General features: G+C 44.0%; 1 protein-coding gene across 1 annotated transcript; it reads left to right on the top strand.

The window, feature by feature from the left end:
- Positions 1 to 4062: 4062 nt before the first annotated feature.
- Positions 4063 to 15579, top strand: jcada (junctional cadherin 5 associated a; the record flags this gene model as incomplete). Its single annotated transcript, XM_079291737.1, has 4 exons — positions 4063 to 4433; positions 6562 to 7491; positions 8906 to 12453; positions 13114 to 15579. 4 exons carry the CDS (start codon positions 4063 to 4065, stop codon positions 13146 to 13148), a joined length of 4884 nt encoding a protein of 1627 aa, XP_079147863.1. The 3' UTR covers positions 13149 to 15579.
- Positions 15580 to 17056: the final 1477 nt, after the last annotated feature.

Raw genomic sequence — 17056 nt, 5'->3', positions numbered from 1 at the left:
ACAGCAGCAGTAGAACTTTATTACACACTATGATGATTACACTGTAAAAAAAAAAGGAAAAAAAATACTCGATTGATCCGCGGTTCACAAGTGATCCGAACCGTGAGGGCTGATCCGAACGGATCACGGATCACAGATCGATCCGTGATCCGTGACAGCACTAGTGCACAGTACTAACAGATGCAGGCCAGAGACTAGCCAAGTACACACCCAGTCGGGTCAGTTGTTGTAGATCCAAGGAGACTGGGAACAATGTGGCGGAGAGGTGCGGCTCTGGTGGAATATTTTTAGGAAGCGGGCTAAACGCCTCTTTTCTTCCGGGCTCTGGCGTCCTTTTGTTGTGGTGTTTTGCATGCCGGGGCCTGTTCGTTCTTGACTTGTTTTTGTCTGTAGTTCGTCACTTCTGGGAGGGATGTGCTATTTTCACACATCTGTGTGTTCTTTTGGACAACATTCATCACTGTTACTCAATTTGTTTCGACCACATCGCAGACCATCTTCTGTTTTTGTGCTTTTTGCTTCTTATACACTATATTTTCATCGAATGTCATGGTTGCTCACAATCTATAAAGTTTATTTACATAATCTGTAACCCACAATCTATTTACTAACACCCTCTTAGTCTGCACTTCTATTCACCCATGCTGTCCCTCTGCGTCCCTTGCTCCCCAACTCCCCACTATGCCCTCATCTCAGTTGGGCCATGAATAAGGAGCTGACACCAAACTGTCAACCTGTAAGCCGTCATGCCCCTGCAGCTTGCCGCTGGTGCTGCCGCCAGTAAGGGCACAACAGCCCCCCCCCCCCCCCCCCCCCATCCATCATGCAGCTAAAAGAAATACCTTTTTTTTTTAATAAATAAGCCATGGCCTTAACAAAAGTTCACTTGACCCCAAAAGTGGCCGCCTTACATCTTTGGCTGCGTAGTAAGTGTGACTGATGTTAGGAATAGTGTACAGTGGCGGATTAGGGAAAACATGGAGGATGGTGTGAGGGTCGCCTGTAGGGAAACGCCAGTCCTCTTGTGGTTCCTTTTTATTTTTAGCTTACTTTTCAGCACATGTTATCCTTAAAGTCGTATCATTAATTTCTCTGTTCGAATGAGCCATGTCATAAAATACAGCAGATATGCCCCCCCGCCGAATTTCCAAATCCAAGAGCCTGTAATGCTGGTCTCTTTCACACAAGACAGCATTGTTGCGAAACACAATGTTGTGTTTAGGGGGATGAAAGCCGACCATTGTTGCATACCGTTGCTTCAATCCGAGGTTTTATTTGATATAAAATGGGTAATTCCATTGCGTAACAGCATTAGCAGTATTTAAACGGGGCTTGCCATGGGAAGGAAGGAGCGGGTGGGGGGGGGGGGGGTAGTGGCGGAGGACTGAATGCAGGCAGGTCACTTTACAGGAGGAAATCCTCGCTTTTACTGATAATGGAGACCAAGAGCAATTGCTTCAGATTAAGGGTTTAGCCATATTAGAAAGCATATGGATGTGCAGATAAAACAGGTTAATGTGCAACGATCATAACAAAAGTGAATTATCATATTAATGAACGTAGCCCTTGACCCAAGGCTCACTTCGGCTAATTAAGCCTTTTGCCTGGTTGGATGGATAAACTTCATCTGCAGGGAGAAAAAGGTGGTGATACCAATCTGACTGATCTGAGTCTGATACGGGCTTCTCCAATGCTGTAGGGACACCTGGTGTTGGTTCTCAATTGCATAGCATATGAGAAAAGTGTTTACAATTTCACAGAGAGACATTCCCGTTCATCAAATGAGTTTGAATAATCCGTTATGACAAATGAGCACAAATATTACCGCCTTTGTTCCATTTGGCCGGCATCTACAGTATGTCAGAGACACTATGCTATTGAACATATAGTCACTGGCCTGTTGCCCAGAAAGTTCAGCTACAGTTCATGAAATAACAGTCTGTGTAAAAACGGTGCATGTCCCAGGTCTGCATGCTAGCAAATGAGCAAAACCAAATCCCCCCTCTTTTATTTTGTATCGACATTGGTCACAAGAACCTCCCCGACCAAACTCAGAGCTAGCCTCTCCTTGAGGAGATTAGTCAAAACGCAAATGGGAAGAGTTCAACTCAACTAAAGTATTAACTCTGTAAGCGCCAAGAGTCAATCCTCCAAAACTAACAGGTTTAAGGTTTTAAATGAGAAAGATAATCGTATTAGCGAGCCAGATGTACAAAGAGAGCGGCATTTCACACTCTTGGATCCTGTTTATCACCTAGTAGGCTATCCTAGGGTTCAGGTACGAGGAGGAGGGAGGGAGAGAAATAGAGAGGGTTAGCGATGCTGCCCTCTGAGTGAGGACTCCTTTCATAGATGGATTTTGTCATCTCTATGGGACTGGCTAAACAAATGCTAAGAAGCACAACAAATGCTAATCTGTTTGCAGCGGAATTCATTTTCGGCGAAGCTGCGTCGCCAGTCTGTTCTTCAAAACCGAAGGCAAGCAATCTGGCCGTGCCATTAAACGATCATAGTGTGATTGACTTTTAAACTGTCTGTACAGCATTTGATTCTGGCAGCGAGTCTGGCGCCGCTGTTCCCGAATGCCATTTCTTATTAAGGACAGGCAGGTTGTTGGCAGTATGCTCCAGTGGAGAGTATTGAATGAGGGGGCCGCAGCAGCATCTGTCCTGTTGACAAGGCAGCAAGCATGACTTCATCAAGGGCGTTACATCATGAGCACATGCACCCTGGGTATCACCAATTCAATTCTTCATCTGTCATTGATACTAATATATAGCTTTGTCATTTTCTGGGGGCAGAAAGCAAAAGTCATAATGCTTGGTTACATTTTATATTCTTTGAAGATTATTAGGGTTTATTCAGTGTTGACAACTATTCCACCTTCAAGCCAAATTAAAACACTTTCAGCATTGGTGTTTGTCAAGGAGAACACACAGATCGGGTTTTACCTATCTATTATTCTAATTACTGAGTTTAAATAATGACTTGTTTTGTCCAACCAGTTCAAAACCTGAATGTATTGTCTGCTATGATCGATGAAAATTCACATTTGAGGAGCAGGAAATCATGAAATCTTTTGCCATATTTTTTCGAGAATAATTGCATAACGGATACATTTTGCGTTGATCTGCAAATCATTTTATCTCCACACGCAGACAAAGAAGGCACTGATCATGCTGAATCCTTCCTTCCGATTCTGATATTCTGTAATTTTCAGAAATGAAGGTAGTTTTGGAATATGCAAACCCGTATCCCAGACCGCCATTTATTTAGGGCATGCAGCTGAAAATATGTCCTCAATCCTTTTAGACTGTAACCAGAAAATACCTTTGAGTTGAAGAAAAGATGTCGAGAGAGGGAATGCGGAAGTGAACGGAGAGGAACACAAACCCCCAGTTGCCTCATTGATGCAAAACATGAGCAGTGGTTGGCTGCTAACAGCTACCTTGCAGCCACTGTATGGAAGTCTACAGTGACATTTCACCACAGCACCAGCAGCTCTCTGAAACGCCTGTTGATCATCATGCTATTTAGGGTTGTTTCTGAGGGCGTTTGTTTACCTGCCCAACCTCATCAGTTCTGGACATAGATGGGTTTGGTGCCGGTGATCTCCGAGTGAGATGGAAAAAGGGTTGTTGCTAGGAGGACTGGAGAAGAGTGGAGGGAGGGACGGGCTGCTGGGAAGGCGGGTGATTTCGGTTTTGTCGTGGCGGCTCATAATTTGGGTTTGGGGGGGGGGGGCTTTTTTTTTAATTTCGTCCTCACAACTGTCCTTATGGGTTGGGACCCTTGACAAAAAAACTGGACACGGGTAACGGGTATAATGGTTTTAGCGTCACCCTCTTTTCTCAGCCTCCTCATGTCGTCTCTTCTCTCTGATTTTTTTTTCCCAGTGATGGCCTCAGCTGCGCAGCTGTGCCGGTGATCCTGCTGCTGCATGTAGGGAAGAAGCAGAGACGCCTTGACAACCGACCTACCTTCCTCTCTCTCGCTCTCTTGCTCTCAAAAAAAAGGCAGAGAGGAAAAAAAGAAAACACACCAGCATAAACAAATGCGACCATGTACAGCGTGGAGGACCTCCTCATCTCTCATGGATACAAGCTGCCCAAGCATACCACCTCCTCCTCAACCCCCACCCCAGCCCCCGTGTCCTTGTCCCGCCAGGCTCCCTCATCCTCACCGCCGTCCTACAGCAAACACCATGAAATCCTGGAGAACAGGCCCGGCCCCAGGACAGTGAATGGCTACGAAAGGGGGCCTGGGATGCCTTATTGGAACGGTGGTGGATCCAGGCAGCCCCAAGCGTATGGCAGCGGCTGTCCCAATAACAACAACGAACCCAGGGACAGAGGCCTGTCCAGGCGGGAGGGCGAGAACCGGTGCCAAATCGACACCCACTCCTTGGGAGAGTCGCTGACCTCAGACAGCGGGTAAGAGAAAATCTGTGCTGTACCTTGACACCAGTGATGAGCGCCTGTCTGATCGACCCTTTTGCATGCCCTATCCCGATTGACCGACGTGTGTCGTCGATCTTTAATGATAAATGACACAATCATTCATTGTTATGATGCTTTGATGGAGCAGATTAATGAAAATATATACGTCATCACAGAGTTTTTTGCATGTAGATTTTGCATGGCCTCCTAAATGGAACTGCATAACACTGGTGCTCAGTCCCTTCTGCCATTTCAGGCTTCTGTCTTTCCCCTTGTGCTCAGCTCTATTCCCTTCTCTCCTCCACTTCCCAATCAATCTTGGGCAGGGGAGAAGGGATACTGTGGAGTTTTAATCTGCCACATGGGACCTCGGAGTTGTAATCAAAGCAGCGTTTGGGCAAACCTATGTGCCCCGTTTGAGCATGCCCAAACACACACAGCTTGCCAGGTTTGTCAGCATACCCCCTTCCCCATTCTGCCTTACCGACGTCCATTCTTTCACAAGTATTATACCTACTTACATAATGCATTCCCCATCAATAATACAAGAGTCACATAGGGTGTATTTAAATATGTATATGGAGGATAGGCTATATTTAGCTTCGTCTGGCGTTATGCAATTGAAACCCTCTTGGGTAGGGACTGTATGATATTTCCAGAGATATCGCCCGGCTGCAAAAACAGGATTGTTTAATTTGTCTATTTGCACCAGTTCTGGGGGCAAGTGTGCTGTAACTGAGACAAAGTCAATACAGCTGTTCCCATGTCCACACACAAATGAGGCAGGCTTTTTCCTTACATTTTGTTTGTGTGACTTTCTCCCCCCCCCATCCCTTTTTGCCACCAGCCAGTGACAGATCATCTGAAAATAGTCAAATGACCTTGAATAATGTCAGTGGTTGGTGTTTGTGTTTTTTTTCACTTTTCGCTTTTATTCCTTGAGACGAGTAATCCGCATTTTCATGTCGCCGCTCTGCCAGTGCTATCGGAGCATTCTGTCGGGAATGTGGGAATTGCTAGGACATATGTTCTGCGATTTCAGTCTGTTATTTGTTCATCCTTCTTTTTTTCCACTCGTCAAAATCCGTCTTGCCTGGCAGCTTTAGTTTAGATAAGGAACAGGCCTATCTTTGCACTCCCATTAGGCAGTGCTACTTAGACCCAATTAGGCTAATGATGGTAACTCATCTTACATAAGATGTCCTCAAATTCAGCAGATTTGCATTCCTACCCCCCCTTCCCCCAGCAAACATCTCTGGCCAGTGATGATCATGGATGGAAATGGCAAGGACGCTCAGTGGCCTCGGCCTTGAGGGGGTGTACGCATGTGCTTGCGTCTTGTTTGCGTTGTCGGTCAGTCAGTCACTCCACAAATAGCCTGAAATGATCAGACTGTATGCAGACACCCATCGCATCTTGTTGTAGCCCATCAGGTCTGCCATCAAACATCCTCCCAGAGATACAGCGGGAGCTTTCCCCGCACTGGTTTGGAGAAATGCTGCTCATTTCCTCAGATTAGGAGCTAAAGAAAAGTGCAATACAAGGACTGTCAATGAAACTTCCTCTAAATTGTTGATCTGTCTTGGAGGACATCCGGGACTAACAGCCACTGTGTATCATTGTGTAATGTGTTCATTATGCTCCAAGGAAAATCCCAATTACCAGATGCTGCACTGCTACTCATGGACATCTGTCTCCATCTAGTGGGAAATGCTTTCTTTTTCTTTCTTTTTATCTGTCCTCATTGTTAGTTGTTATTTGCCTCTTACCATTGGCATTTAATGTCCCTGTATTATTGTATCTCAGTGTTTTAATTATTGGATTGCTTGAATGTTTTAAAGTGCCCATAACGTTGCAGTGAGTAGCTTACCACATTGCTTTGGCGTATCTCTAAATTGTTGAAAACAAAAAGGGGCAGAAGTAATTGCTTGAAAAGGAAGTTCAAACCCTTCTTATCTCTGCATACCTGTCCAATTGCTGTGTAAACTGGGCTTGCTTGTCAGATTGTAATAAAAACCCAACTCTAAAGTGGGAAAGGAGGTGGCTTCAGACACCATTCAACCATCCAACAAGTGCTTTGATTGAAGCATAACGATGCCTTTGTTTGTGTGTTTCCTCGTAGGTTCTGTGATGGCACAAGAGGTCCTCAGTCGCAGTCCAAGGATGTGTCCTACTGGAGGAGGAGAGGCCAGGACTTCACTGTGCTGCTGGACTATGCTGACCTCAGAGAGACTCATGGAGGAGGCCAGGGGAGTTACAGCAGGCCGGAGGGGTCTCAACAAGCAAGAGGCCAAGAATTGTCTGCAGAGGAGCGTCAGAGAGCAGCTCAGGAGAGGCAGCGCTGGGCAGCACAGGCCCAGGCTCAGGTGCAGGCTCAGGCCCAGGTCCAGGCTCAGGCCCGCTCTATGGAGAGGGAAGCAGCTCTCCATCATTGGAGGATGGCGAGTGAGAGGAAGTGCCAGAGCTTGGGGACAGATGAGTGGCGTCCAGCCGTGAGCTTTAGCCGCCAGCTGTCACAGAGTGAGGGTGAGCGTTGGGCACAGGAGCAGCAGCGACTCCATGCCAGGACACCAGAGGGTATGGTAGTCCATCCCAGGGCCAAATCCCAGTCCCTGCCCAGGATGCTGCAGCCTGAAAGCCTGCAATATGTGGACATAGACTCATCCGGTCTGGAACTCTTCAGGCGGGTCAATGGCCACCCACCATCACACCTTTACAGGCCGCCCCACTGGCCAGAGAATGGCAGGCCGGCTAGTGCTAACCAACTCTCGATGACACCAAAGCCCCGCTTCACACGACCTCCCAGACCTCCCTCTTATGAGATGCACCAGCAGATCAGGGGAAGCTGTGAGATGTTGTCTGGTAGAGACTCAGTGATTCTCCAGGCCAGGGACAGAACCCCACTTCCAATATCAAGGACGGTTGACCCTCAACTGGACTATTTTGCACAGGACTCTGGACCTCCAGGATACAACCCTCCCCCATCATATAAAAGAGTTCCTATTGTGGCAGGGGGGCGCCGGGGTTACGGTGAAATTGCTGTTGACTACCGGTACATTTTATTAAATTAAACATTTTTTCCCTTTCACATACATTAGCCGTGCTTTTAAATTGAAAACAGAGGGGCAACTTTACAAAATAATTGCACATAGTATTTTGGTCCTCATGTGCTTTTTGAACGTGTTTAAATTATGTAATGTGCAGAAATATTCTAATGTCTATGCAAATGAGCCTCATTGCAAAAACAGTCAAGCTAACAAAGATCAGCACTGAGAGCCGCAAGCAGTCACAGTTAAATTATAATTGTCTTCAGAGAGTTGGATTTATAAGGGTTGTCACTCAAAGCTCATTTATTTTGGGATGCAGTGACAGTTCATGTAGTGTCAATGAACAAATAAAGCTCCCCTACATTACATTTCTGAAAATACATAAAACGAGAAAAAAATGAATGAAAAATAATGTTTATAATATAAACAAATACACAAATGAGCCCCTACTGACAAGACCTCTCGCTCAGGCTGACTCTTACCCCTCACAAGTGACGCATTGGTCTCATGTGCATTTATACTTTGCCACGTCGCTAATTGCAGTCAGATGCAAAAAAGGGCAAATTGCACTCAGCTGCAAAACGTGTTGGGCTTGTTTGCGCTAAAATAACATGAGCACAATATCTTTGGTGAATTGGACCGTATGATGGGGCAGATAGCTGTTGCAAATGTTGCACAATTCATGGTGCTATCAGTGGCTGTAATCCATTCTTTATGAATTTTCCCTTGAAGTGTGTATGGTCGGACTTCTTCAAGAGGCTGTAGTGCTCGGTAGTGTAAACATGAGACTAAAATACATCTTTAATTCAGTGAAAGAAATGTGTAGCTCAGAGAGTTGTCAAAAGTACAGATCATCTACATATACCAAACGATTCAAGATTATTGTAAAAATGATATGTACGGTTGTGTTTGATTTCTTTAATAGACAGTAAAACTGAATATGAGCATTTAAATAATATTTTATTTGCAGGAAAATTCACTGTGTTCATGACCACAGATTGTATAGCTCTTTAATCCTCTATGCCACCTGTAACTTAGATGACACTCAATAACAAAGCATAAGAATCTACCTACCATATATTTATATTTTTAAAGCAGATTGTGATAGATCTCTTTGAATGGGTTCTATGTTATATAATAACACTGGAGAGGCTCCTGTCTTCTCAAGATCATTATTTGTTCTCTGATTATATTCATTGATATTTAGAAATGTCTGCTCAGTGCAATCAAGGTACTTTTATATTGTATTCTAAAATTGAGTAACTAGTATTTTTTAGCATGCTGAACAGATACCGGAGTAGAGCAATATAATTTGAATCATTTTTTAAGCATTCACTCTGCACACTTTTTATTCCTTTTTAGCTTGTTGGGAGTTATTGTTGCAAAGATAAAGTGCAACTGTGTTGTTTTTACTTTTAGGTACAGAGGGGACGTGTACCAGCAGATACACGTGGCTCCAGATGGATCTCACTGGTTCACCAGACATCCAGCTGGTTCCTGGCCTGATCCCCATAGAGAAAGAAGCATGAAGCAACTTTACCCTGTGTATACTACCCAGGAGCGCCCCGGTGGAGGGATCCAATACATCCCCTTTGATGACCCCCGTATCTGCCATATTTCCTCAGCCCTGAGTGGCAACTCCCTGACGGATGCTGACAAGATCCGGTACATCCGTAATGAGCTTCCCAGTGTCACAGTGTCAGAGCCTGCATCCAGTGACAGTGCCTTTTTGCCCCCGCCATTGGGGCCTTTCATCGCTGCCAAACTGGCCGATGATGCTAACCAGACGTCTTCTAGCGACTTCGACAATGACAATAACAGGTGGCACAGTGATTTGCACAAAAAGGCTATCGATAACTTCCCAGCAACTGACCAAAACTGCAACAGATATCCCAAAAACCAACGTCCTCCTTCATCTCCCTCTTCAGCCTTCCAGGCCCCGTTAACAAGAAGTTCTCGTCAGGGGTCCAGCTCAGATCAGGTCTTTACAGAAACCATCACCCAAGTGAAGAAAATTGTCCCAGATTCAGGGCCAGAGAACACTAAAAGAAGAGTGAGTGAGACCATCTTCTGCCTTGTGTCTGTCCCTGTTCACACACCAATCAACATCAGCAAAGACTTAGCGGCTGATCAGAACAACAATGAGACAATACCAAGCCTGACTGTCACTAACACAGAGACTTTTGCTGTGGGCCTCAAAGAGAGCCCCAACGTGCGGAGCAAGTCGGTGAATGAGATGCTCATTAAACCCCATTACTCTCACTTTCACACCAGCAGCACATCCTCAATGAGGAACTACAAGAGGGCTCCTCTAAGGAAGGAGATAATAGATGCCTGGGCACTTCAAGCCAGGGAAGACAAAGAGTTGTGCTATGCCGGGTCCTGGCCTGGAAACCAGTACCGTAACCAGGAAACCCAGACTGGCTCACCTTTGACATTGGTGAAAAGTCCAGAACCCCAGAGTCCTTCTGGGGGACAAGAGCCTATTCAATCTGTCTCAGATAAAACCACAGATATTGGTGTGGGGCCAGAAAGTAGCTCTTCTTATGGTTACCCAATGGCAGGCCAGAAAAACCTTCATCCCTCCAGCAACAGCGCATTCTCCCGTCTTAGCCTCAGCCCAGCTCAAACGACATGCCTCCAACCCTCACAACAAGACCCATCCTCCCCATCGAAGGCCTGGGATCAAGGAGAGCAGTCGTCGTCCCCCAGGAAGAGCAACTCCAATCCCCCTGAGACTGCAGAGCAAGTGACCTTTGGTCAGTTTCTTTTAAAGCCAGTGAACCGTCGACCCTGTGATGCTATTGGAGAACTGGAGACCATTAATAAGAAGATGGAAGACACAATCAGCAAAAGACCCAATGTGGGTCAGTGCATTGACGATCTAGATGGGGCGAATAAGAGATTTGACCAGTTTCAGTCAGGAGCACATTTCACTGCTTGTCCAGAATCAGGCAGGGAAGCAATCAGTCTTCCACCAATGCACATAGAAAAACCTAACTATTTAAAAGTCAGATCTACGTCCTTAGCTTCTACTGCTGATCTGGACTCCATGGACATTAAGAGTGCTTTCTCCAGACCACAGGCCAACAACATACCCTTAACCAATGAATTACCCATTCTCTCCAACCCAGGCTGCAGAGACAGTTGCCTCCTGCCCTCACTAACCCCACACAATGAGCCAAACCGGCCTTATGGGCAGGACATCCCAGTCCCTCAAGAGTCCTTGCTGAGGGATGTAGGGTTAACTGTCTACACGGAGACTCCTGGCGGTCCTGGAGAGCCAATGCAGCGTTCACTGTCCGTCCCATTGCCACTCGATCATAAGGAGTTTAGTCAGTCAGTGCAGCTCCCGTGGGAGAGCAGGACAGTACTTGTTAAAAATAGTGGTAGCCCTGAGCACAATTCAAATAAAGAGCTTCAAACTGAGGTGGAGACTGAGAGAAAGCCTAAATCAGATGGAAATCAGGTGAATTTAAGAATCTGTAGAACCAGGAGTGAAAGCAGCAGATCACCTCAGAAAGAGGCTTCACCACATATCACCAGGCTGACCAGGGGGGTTTCTTTTGTGTTGAAGGATGATGATGGCAATGGGAGATATGCCATCTCTGAGCCTCTGACCTACAACAATGACTCGACCATGGCAGATAAGCACCTCGAAAACTTACTGATTCGGGAGAAAGCCAATTATTTACCTGCAGAAGACCTCAGCAACCTGTATGAGGTCAAGTACGCAAAAGGTATCCCTGAAAATGAGTCCATCGAGCAGAGGGCTGCCAGAATCCTGGGTATAGCTGTTCCAGTGGAGTCCTTGGCTGTGGCTGACAACCAGGACGATATGGATACCTATGTAGTTAAGAAACTACACAGTCGAGGCAAAGAGACACAGCAGGTGATAGGAGAGTGTGAGGAAGTCAAAGATAAGTCCCTGATTGTTCAGGAAGCAGAGACAGAGGAGGTCATGGGGACAGAATCAGGAGTAGACCACCAGGAAGGAGATGGACAAAAGCACAGCAGCAACCACAGTGATGGTGAAGACACTGAGATTCAGTCCCTGTTGGTACTTGACCTGCCTGAGTTCCCGCCTCATACGCTTCCCCTATCCCTCCCCGTCAGCCCTGATGACAAGCTAGCACTCAGTATGTGCAGTGTGGAGAGGAGGGGGCGAGGTGGAGCATGCAAACTAATCGAATCCTTGCAAGATAAGCTATCCTCTTCTGCTGCCGCATCTGCTACATCTCTGGGCAGGTCAACCCCAGCCAGAATGGCCCGTCTGAAAGAGCTGGACTCAGTGTCTCGAATAAGACGCCTTAGCCTCAAATGTTCAGATTCTGGAGGAGAGGTTAATTGTGAGGAGAGGGACGGTGACAGAGAGGAGAGTAAAGTTCAGGAAGTCACAAAGGAGAAAGTTGTGGAGCAACGAGAAGAAGAAAATTATAAAAAACCAGAGGAAGGAGGGAAGGGGGAGGAGAACCCAGATGAGCATGAGACTGCACATGAAACACATGACAAGTTGGGAGATCCTAAAGAAGATTGTAAACCTAAAGAAGAAGCGAATGAAGGGATATGTGAGGAAGAGCAAAGACAAGAAGAGGAGGCGGTAGACATGAATGTTGAGATTGCACTAAAAGCTGGGAATGAAGAGAGTGAAGAAGTAGATGTTGACATAAAAAAGGGAGCGTCAAACGGAGAGGTGGAGCTTAAAATTGTGGAGCATGACAAAGAAAAGCCTTTGGAGACAGTTGGAGATGGACAGAATACAGCAGAGGTCAGTAGAGGTGAGGCAACTCGAGATGCTGAGGGACAAAAATTGCCCAAACCAAAGCAGCGCACCAAGCTGCAGAAACCTCCTCTTCTTCCTAAACCGCGCAGTGTTCCCAAGAGAGAAATAACGCTGCCTCTCAGCTTCAGCACTGGGACCTGTGGCCCCTCGAATATGGAGGATGACGAGATGCTCTCTGTATCAGGTGGGTACGAAGGAACTAAGAGATTAACCATTTGTTCTTTTATTTTGACTTCAAAGTGAAGCAGAATCATAGAGTATAATGTATGGGTATTAAAATGTGTATACTACAGGTATATTATTCTGTAACAGACACATCGATTGCATGTCTCAGTCCTGGGAGAGGGATCCCTCATCAGTTGCTCTACCTGAGGTTGCCGCCATTTTTCCTCAGTTAAAGTTTTGTTAAAGTCTTGTGTTAAAGAGATAGCTCTACATTCCTGATAATTTCCAAGAATGTTGACAAAGTAACTGCTTACATTCAGTGTTTGGAGGCTTTCACATCAGGGACCCAGGCCCAGATCCAAGCACGCTTGACCCCAAAGTTTGTTTGATTAGTGTGAGCAGTGTGTACTGTACTAACTGTGGGCGGGTCTACTTGAAAAAGATACTATACTATGAAATACTGTTCATGTGTACTCGGGTACGGTGCACATCAGATGTGAAAAGGAAGTGTTCCCCAATCTCGTCTTCTGAACTGCAGGGTCATTCTTTAACTCTAACAAACAATGAAGAACTTCACAGGGTACCTTTTTAATGTCTACATTTTTAAGGGCAAATAATATCGTACTGCCTCATTTTGATTGTATTGTCTCATCTTTTCTTTCTTCTCTTTTCTAATCAGACTCCTACGACCCCAGTCAAGTCGAGAGAGTGTAACCTCTGACACTGCCTTCGCCAGTGTGGAAATCTGTCTTTCTCAAGTTAACAGCTTTTCCAACAACAAAGGCTTTCATCTCACCTCGCGGCTTAGTCAGCCGTGACCCCTCCAATATTATACGCATTACTTCTCATAGAACTGACTGTCCTGGTGCTGCGAGAGCATTTTTACAGCCAAATAAAGGCACCACCGGTGCCAATTCTCCAGGCCTTTTCAACCCCGGCGTCCTCGTCCTTCCATTCTCTCCAAAAGTTTATTTGCTCAAGCAAGTTGACTTCCTCCTTTTGAAATTGTCCCACGTATTTAGCTTTTGGAAAAATGCATGTCATTATTCCCGTCTGCACTTGGGCTCCTTCTCGAGCTTTGGTGTTGAAAAATGAATGTAAAAGTGCTTCTGCTCAACAAACAAAACAAATGTAACAGGAAAAAACAAAACAAGAAGGCAAAAGTATTGCATTACAATCAGTGTTAACCTACACCAAATGTAAATAAGAAAGAGTTGTAAGATTTTATTAACAATATAAAAATCAATTTAAGTCATTTAATTGCAGAAAAATATTATATTTTCTTATCTATGTTACGAAAAGACTAGATTTTTGGAAGTGTAGTACTAATAATGAAACCCCCTGTTCTTTATTCTTATACTTGTGTGATAGAGAATGTACTCAAAGAGCATTGCAATGAGAAACACTGTGGTCCTTGAATAGTTTCACATAAGAGCAATATCGTCGTTGTATACGGGACATTTGTGACATGATTTGAGTAGCAAGGAGCTGATCTCATTTAAATGTCTGCTTCAAAGCGCTACCTTTTGGTACAAGTATTAGGTTTGCACTGCTGAGATTATTAGCTTTATGTTACCAGTGAACACCTGATAATCTCTTCAAACACTCAGAGATTACGCTCATCCCGTTCTCCGGCACCGTCAGCCTCCACATTAGCAATCGACATTGTGCATCAGAAACGTCTGATTTGAGTTATTTTTGTTTGTCCTCATACTGTTGAAGAATAAAATCTATATTTTGTGGCAATAGCAGAAGTCTATACTTAACCGTGGAATTTTCCTTTGTTCACAGTGATTTCAGAAGTGCTTTTGTTTTTGCGCAGGAAATAATAGATGTAGCTATATTGATCGCAGTGTGCCTTGTACACACTGTTTCTGTGGAGAACTTCATTTGTATGTAACGCATCCAGTGTTGTCAGTTTACGAATCTTAATTTAAACTGGACATCAGTGATTCATTTTAACATTGAAGAAAGATTTTGGAGTTGTTTTGGCAATAATAATAATAGTATTTCAGCCAAAGAAGCTTGATATTGATGCTGTACAGAATATTGCTGTTGGAATACTAATCACAATATCAGAACATGTTCAATACTTTAATGTTGACATATCAGTGCTTTTGTGTGTTGGGGCAGAACTGGCAATTGGTTTACACTCACTTCACTTATGGGGTAGCAATACAAGAAATTAAAAAAACATACCAAACTTTATGCTATGCATTGGACATCTACATTTACTGGGTGTAATACCAAAATTCAAAGCTAAAACTGCAACTTCTGGTTCTGCTTGTTTGACCCTGTCACTCTTTGATCCAGTATTTGATGTTGGACGTGTTGGATCTGGTTGTAGACGTGCATAGAAGTAGCTCTGACTGGAGTTCATCAGTGGATGCTCAGTGCGAGGTTTTGTCTTTGTCCTGTTGCCAACCCAGTACCCGTACCTCTGTGTTCCAGGTAACGTGTTATGACCGTTCTTGTAGGTCTTTTTGTACGACAAGTTCTTTATAACATGATATAGACTATTGGTGCACATCTTGCTTTGGTATTTTCTATTTTCATACAGAAGTATGAACAGCTTCTTTTGTATGCGTGGCATCTTTTTTTTTTTTTTTTGTGCATGAAATGCCTAAGAAGTCACAGAGAGGTGTATTTGCATATAATTGTGTTTGGTACTATATAGTCTATCCAATAAACAACTGTTATATTTCATATAATGTATATTTTATTTTCAAAAAGTTATGCTACATATTTAAAACAGAACAAGGTATTTTTAGATTATTGTGAAAAGGGAACTGTTTTTGAAGGCACAATATTTGTCTATTTAAAATGATCATTGACAATGACGATGATAAGAAATAGACAAGTGTGTGCTATTGTACAGTACCGCAGACTATTCATAAATAAAAGTCTTTGCATGAAACATTTTGTCTCTGATTTTGTTACAATAATAAATATTATTTTATATTATTTATTTATTTTTATTCCTTTGGTGTATTTTTATCTTCAGTAACGGTTTTATTCCTTTTGTATATTTTTATCTTTAGTACCGTTTTTATTCCTTTTGTGTATTGTTTATCGTTGTTGTTCGCTGGTGCTGGCAGGCTGAGGGCTACCAAACGAAATTTAGTTTTATCACTACAATGACAATAAAAACCTCTTATATATATCTATATATATATAGATATATATCTATATATATATATATATCTCTATATATATATATATTTATATATATTTAGACACAGAAGTGTCTGTGTCCAACCAACACACCCCATTAGTTATAGTATTGTAAACTATAGTATAGTTATTAAAATTAGCTTTATATTTTAGCCTGTTCAATTACTAAATTGAAACATGGGGGAGGGGGGGAAAGTAGAGTATGTACAGGTACATTTGTAGGTTGGTCTGTTTTACATTGTTATTTGTATATAGCAAAGTGTAAACCACATACAATTGTTGGCTACCTAAAAGGGGTGCTGTAAGTTATAGGATTTGTCCGTTAACTAGTGAGAATTGGTGTCACCTGCACTCATGGTAGGAACTAAATCCTGTTGATAGGAGGCTCTATATAAGGAGATTACTTTGACTGAACAGGGGGAGAAAGGAAGATCAGTGTGTAGCTGTGTGCACGTGATTATGTTACTTTAAGATGAGTTGAGTTTTATTCAGTTAAATGTCTGTTTTGTTTGTATATATGTTTGGTTACACGTGTAGCAGGGCACTTTTATAAATAAAACACCTTTTTGATATCTGAACAAAGTCTCTCGTGTCTGTCTGCCTCCTACCACTTCAGAAGCCACTCTGGGTGTTTTAAGGGGAATGTTTCCGTGCCTTGCTTTAATGACCAGAGTATTAATGATTACTAGTATTCATCACCTATGTTGACAAAAGATGTCTTTGTATTTTTTTTTTTTTTCAGAGATGACGCCAACACAATTGAGCAACTTTTGCCCCGTTTGTTGTAATCGGTATGCTGCTCTGCCTCAGTACCTGAGGCGATTGAATCTTATAAAAAATGTGGCGAAGAGACGGTTGCTCCTACATCTAGCCACTGGCAGAGTAAATGTTAGTAGTGAGGCCTGTCCAGTCTTGGGCTGCAAATATAAAACTCAAGACTGGACAAGGACATGACTGACGGACACTGAGCTCGACGGGGTCAAGTCAAGCTTAGAGGACGTTGAGAGGCGAGCGACACTGGTGCTGCTTGCAGCTTTGAGGGCCACCGACCCTGCCATACCAATGGTGACAGGGTTGGACCTGGAGCAGCACGAGGAAGAGGAGCACTTGGTTAGAGAGGAGCAGGAGGAGGCGTTATGCCTCCTACCAAAGTGCAGTGACCTTAGGGAAAACCACAGGCTACTTGAGGAGGTTTTTGAGAGTTGAGAGTGAGCTGGGTAAAGGATAAAAAAAAAAAAAAAGGCGCGCCGTGCAATAAAAATGGTGAGTGCAGCTTGCCGGAAGGTGAGAAGCATCACACTGGTTATCAAAAAATAATAATTATACCTTCTGTATTTGTTATTTTTTTCAACAGAAGTCAGGCGAAGCCAGGGAGGAGACAGAGGGAGGAGACAGAGGCCGTGCCAAGCAGGGAGGCGGAAGAAAATATCCAGGGAGGAGGCAGCGGC

Source organism: Melanostigma gelatinosum (assembly GCF_949748355.1).
Source record: "Melanostigma gelatinosum genome assembly, chromosome: 20".
Taxonomy (NCBI): Eukaryota; Metazoa; Chordata; class Actinopteri; order Perciformes; family Zoarcidae; genus Melanostigma; species Melanostigma gelatinosum.
The sequence above is the reverse complement of the archived record's forward strand: the minus strand, read 5'-3'. Positions and strand labels throughout refer to the sequence as shown.